Source organism: Nothobranchius furzeri, chromosome 19 (genome assembly GCF_043380555.1).
Source record: "Nothobranchius furzeri strain GRZ-AD chromosome 19, NfurGRZ-RIMD1, whole genome shotgun sequence".
Classification (NCBI taxonomy): Eukaryota; Metazoa; Chordata; class Actinopteri; order Cyprinodontiformes; family Nothobranchiidae; genus Nothobranchius; species Nothobranchius furzeri.
This window is the reverse complement of record NC_091759.1, coordinates 26,514,066-26,519,065: the sequence shown is the minus strand read 5'-3', so window position 1 is coordinate 26,519,065 and position 5,000 is coordinate 26,514,066. Positions and strand designations below refer to the sequence as shown.

General features: G+C 49.2%; 1 protein-coding gene across 1 annotated transcript in view; it reads left to right on the top strand.

The window, feature by feature from the left end:
- Positions 1-1,869, top strand: part of LOC107394959 (ephrin type-A receptor 7) — a 103,616-nt gene extending 101,747 nt beyond the window's left edge. The window contains exon 18 of the mRNA XM_070547328.1: positions 1,050-1,869. Coding sequence (XP_070403429.1) covers positions 1,050-1,164 — 115 coding nt within the window. The 3' untranslated portion in view covers positions 1,165-1,869. The remainder of the gene's footprint in view (positions 1-1,049) is intronic.
- The last annotated feature ends 3,131 nt before the right edge of the window (positions 1,870-5,000 follow it).

Below are 5,000 nucleotides of genomic sequence, written 5' to 3'. Positions count from 1 at the left end.
AACTTCATGCCAACTTCAGCTAGCTTCATGCCAACGTCAGCTAGCTTCATGCCAACTTAGCTAGCTTCATGACAACTTCAGCTAGCTTCATGACAACTTCAGCTAGTTTCATGACAACTCAGCTAGCTTCATGACAACTCAGCTAGCTTCATGACAACTCAGCTAGCTTCATGACAACTTCAGCTAGCTTCATGCCAACTTCAGCTAGCTTCATGCCAACTTCAGCTAGCTTCATGACAACTCAGCTAGCTTCATGACAACTTTAGCTAGCTTCATGCCAACTTCAGCTAGCTTCATGCCAACTTCAGCTAGCTTCATGACATCTTCAGCTAGCTTCATGACATCTTCAGCTAGCTTCATGACAACTCAGCTAGCTTCATGACAACTTCAGCTAGCTTCATGACAACTCGGCTAGCTTCATGACAACTCGGCTATCTACATGACAACTTCAGCTAGCTTCATGACAACTTCAAGCTTCATGACAACTTCAGCTAGCTTCATGCCAGTTTTAGCTAGCTTCATGCCAATTTCAGCTAGCTTCATGACATCTTCAGCTAGCTTCATGACTTCTTCAGCTAGCTTCATGACAACTCAGCTAGCTTCATGACAACTTCAGCTAGCTTCATGACAACTCAGCTAGCTTCATGACAACTTCAGCTAGCTTCATGACAACTTCAAGCTTCATGACAACTTCAGCTAGCTTCATGACAACTTCAAGCTTCATGACAACTTCAGCTAGCTTCATGCCAGTTTCAGCTAGCTTCATGACAATTTCAGCTAGCTTCAGTGCTCTTACCAGGATGTGATGTCACTTCCTGTAAAGTAATTAGGAGACAGAACGTGTTTCCTGCAGCATCACTGGAACAGGCTGGAGGCCACTGGTGTTACTGGTTGCTGTAAAACCAGATGGAACTGGTTCTGTGGTTAGGGTCCATCTACTCCTAATTTAATCCACTAATGTGACTCCCTGGAAAATGTTCAGACGTTTGTCTAATCCCTTAGAACCAGCGTTCCTTACCTACTGGTGTCTGACTTCCGTTTGTCTCCAGGGACGTCCTGAGCCTCGGCGTCACCTCCCTGGAGCATCAGAAGCTGATCCTCGCAGCCATCCAGACTCTCCGAGCTCAGGTCATCCAGATGCACGGCCGCGGTGTCCAGGTGTGATGATGGCTGCAGCACACCTGGACAGGACGCTCCTTCCTTATCTCAAAGCATCTCCGTGGAGATGAGTGGCGTGACCTGGGGATCGGGGTGGAGGGCTGTCATGTGACTGACCTACCTGCACTGTGAGCTCCACCTGAGTGGAGGACGAGCTTGACGCAGCAGAGCTTTCCTTTACTCCGACCAGCGCCAGTGGGCGGAGCCAGCTGATGGTTCAACTCGTGCATTTAGTGTTTTTGCTCCTCGTGGTCTTTTCTTTCCTCCAGGCATCCTTTTGGGGTTTTTTGTGTCTCATCCTCAGAACCTCGGTTCTGCTCACAACTGTACAGACGCTGGGCTGACGCACACCAGAATTTATTTACTATTTATTTCTGTTTGGTTCTAAGTGCACCTGAACTCTAACTGGACCTGCTGGTTCTGGAGCCGTTCAGTATTAGAACTCTGGTCCAAACTGGGGCATTAGTAATCTCAGAACCGGGTCACGATTCCGACCCGTGTTTTATATTGTAAATATGTATTTGAAACAGCCAGATCTATTTTTATAAGCTGAAGAAAAATGTGTTGATTTAATATTGCCGACTGTAAAAGGTCACCTGAGGTCACCTGAGGTCACCTGAGGTCACCTTCGTTAGTTTTTACTGTTTAGGATGAAATGTGACTTCTGATGATGTCACCGTGAAACGTGTTATTAAAGACGTCCGAGAGACCAGTGTCCACGTCTGATTCCAGTACGCGCGGCGTGTGTGTGTGTGTGTGTGTGTGTGTGTGTGTGTGTGGGTGTGTGTGTGTGTGTGTGTTTGGGTGTGTGTGTGTGCATGTGTGTGAGTGTGTGTGTGTGCATGTGTGTGTGTTTGTGTGTGTGTGTGTGTGTGTGTGTGTGTGTGTGTGTGTGTGTGTGTGTGTGTGTGTGTGTGTGTGTGTATGTGTGTGTGTGTGTGTTTGGGTGTGTGTGTGTGTGTGTGTGTATGTGTGTGTGTGTGTGTGTGTGTGTTTGGGTGTGTGTGTGTGCATGTGTGTGTGTGTGTGTGTGTGTGTGTGTGTGTGTGTGTGTGTGTGTGTGTGTGTGTATGTGTGTGTGTGTGTGTGTGTGTGTGTGTTTGGGTGTGTGTGTGTGCATGTGTGTGTGTGTGTGTGTGTGTGTGTTTGGGTGTGTGTGTGTTTGGGTGTGTGTGTGTGCATGTGTGTGTGTTTGTGTGTTTGGGTGTGTGTGTGCATGTGTGTGTGTGTGTTTGGGTGTGTGTGTGCATGTGTGTGTGTGTGCATGTGTGTGTGTGTGTGTGTTCCTCCTCATGAATAAAAGAAAAATTCTAATTATGTTTAAACTTTTTATTTCTGGGGAAAGTCGCAATCCTGAGTCGAGCATTATTAAGCCCCGCCCATTCACAGCATACCCGCGCCTGCTGAGTTCGATCCCACACAGGCCCCCCTCCTCTTCCTCTGAGGTTATTTCTGATTGGATCTTGTGAGGCGGCGTTGGGAATGCTGATGAGGCGTGTGTGGGATCCTGCAGGTCAGAGACGGGACGAGGTCACGGTCACGAAGTCACAGCGGCATTCCATTCTCTCTATAGTGCAGCTTATTGGACCCGAGAACTGGAGTTTCAGACTTAATGAGTTTCACCACACACACACACACACACACACACACACACACACACACACACACACACACACACACACACACACGCACACACACACACGCTGCTCCAGCTAACTGGACTGAAGACGATGGAGTTGGGAGACCAGCAGCCTCACAGCTAAAGCTGCTAAATAACAATAAACGAGGATGGGAGGGAGGTGGAGGAGGCTCCTGGGGGAGCTGGCACCTCCTCTCCTGGGCTCTGTATGCAGATTAACGCAGCACAAAGGAGAGCGGGTCCAGCTCTAAGCTGCTGTGAAGGAGAAACTTACTCCTGCACTAAACTTCTGCTCTGCTCTCCAAAAGCAGCAGCAGCTCAAATCGGCTTTCAGAAATTAATCCCTGCTCCGTGTAAACAAACGGGCCCAGGATGGAGGCGTCTGGAGGTGAAAGCTCCTCCTCCAGAGGAACATGGAGGTGAGAGCCACACACACACACACACACACTCAGGTTCCTCTGAGGGTTCTGCTGCCTGTTCTTAAAGCTCTGTCTCTCACATGCCCAGCTTACTCAGCCTTTGTCTCCAAATCCTCCTGCTGCTGCTGCCGGTTCTCCGTTTCCCACCGCCGATAAACCCGAGTTCCGTCTGACGACATCAGAACCTCCACTGAGCTCAGATTAAACTCCGCGTGACCGAACAGAACCCAAGTCCACACACACTCATGCACACACACACTCCACTAAACATGCACACACATGCACACACGCACTCCACTAAACACACACACACACACACACACACACACACACACACACACACACACACACACACACGCACACACACACACACACACACGCACACACGCACACACGCACTCCACTAAAGACACACACACACACACACACACACACACGCAAGCACACAGGAGCCCCCCCCCCCCCCCCCCTCTGATGACGCTCGCATTAGTTTGTCTTACAGACGTTGAGCAGCAGCTTAGGAAGGTGTTTACAGCTGCTTGTGTGTGCGTGTGCGTGTGTGTGTGCGTGTGTGTGCGTGTGTGTGCGTGTGTGTGTGTGTGTGTTAATCCAGATGTTTGTTGTAGTGATGTGTTTATTTATTAGATTTTTTTTGTTTATTTCTCAGAAGGATGATGAGTCGTTTCTCTGCTTCTGAACCTTCAGCTGCTGCCTTAAAACAACGAGGGTCCAGTGAACCCAACAGCCTAGTGACCGGTACCGGTACCGGTCCATGTTATTGTTCGGTTGTCTCCCGCCGACAATAAAAGACCAGTGAGATTAAACAATTAGGGGCTGATCGTTATCCAGAAGAGCAGAAGAAGAAGATTAAATAAGAAGATTTAGGTCAAAGTGGTGAAGTCTAGCGTGTGTGTGTGTGTGTGTGTGTGTGTGTAGGGGGGGCGGGGGGCGGGATTGGGGTCAGAGAAACCAATCGCTGAGGAGGGGGATGAGAGTGAAGGAGGAGGACGAGAATGAAGGAGGAGGATGAGAATGAAGGAGAAAGAGGAGAGTGAAGGAGAAAGAGGAGAGTGAAGGAGGAGGACGAGAATGAAGGAGAAAGAGGAGAGTGAAGGAGAAAGAGGAGAGTGAAGGGGGAGGACGAGAGTGAAGGAGGAGGACGAGAATGAAGGAGAAAGAGGAGAGAGAAGGAGAAAGAGGAGAGTGAAGGAGAAAGAGGAGAGTGAAGGAGAAAGAGGAGAGTGAAGGAGGAGGACGAGAGTGAAGGAGGAGGATGAGAGTGAAGGAGGAGGATGAGAGTGAAGGAGGAGGATGAGAGTGAAGGAGGAGCATGAGAATGAAGGAGAAAGAGGAGAGAGAAGGAGAAAGAGGAGAGTGAAGGAGAAAGAGGAGAGTGAAGGAGAAAGAAGAGAGTGAAGGAGGAGGACGAGAATGAAGGAGAAAGAGGAGAGTGAAGGAGAAAGAGGAGAGTGAAGGAGAAAGAGGAGAGTGAAGGAGAAAGAGGAGAGTGAAGGAGGAGGACGAGAGTGAAGGAGGAGGACGAGAATGAAGGAGAAAGAGGAGAGTGAAGGAGAAAGAGGAGAGTGAAGGAGAAAGAGGAGAGTGAAGGAGGAGGACGAGAGTGAAGGAGGAGGATGAGAGTGAAGGAGGAGGATGAGAGTGAAGGAGGAGCATGAGAATGAAGGAGGAGGACGAGAATGAAGGAGGAGGACGAGAATGAAGGAGAAAGAAGAGAGTGAAGGAGGAGGACGAGAATGAAGGAGAAAGAGGAGAGTGAAGGAGAA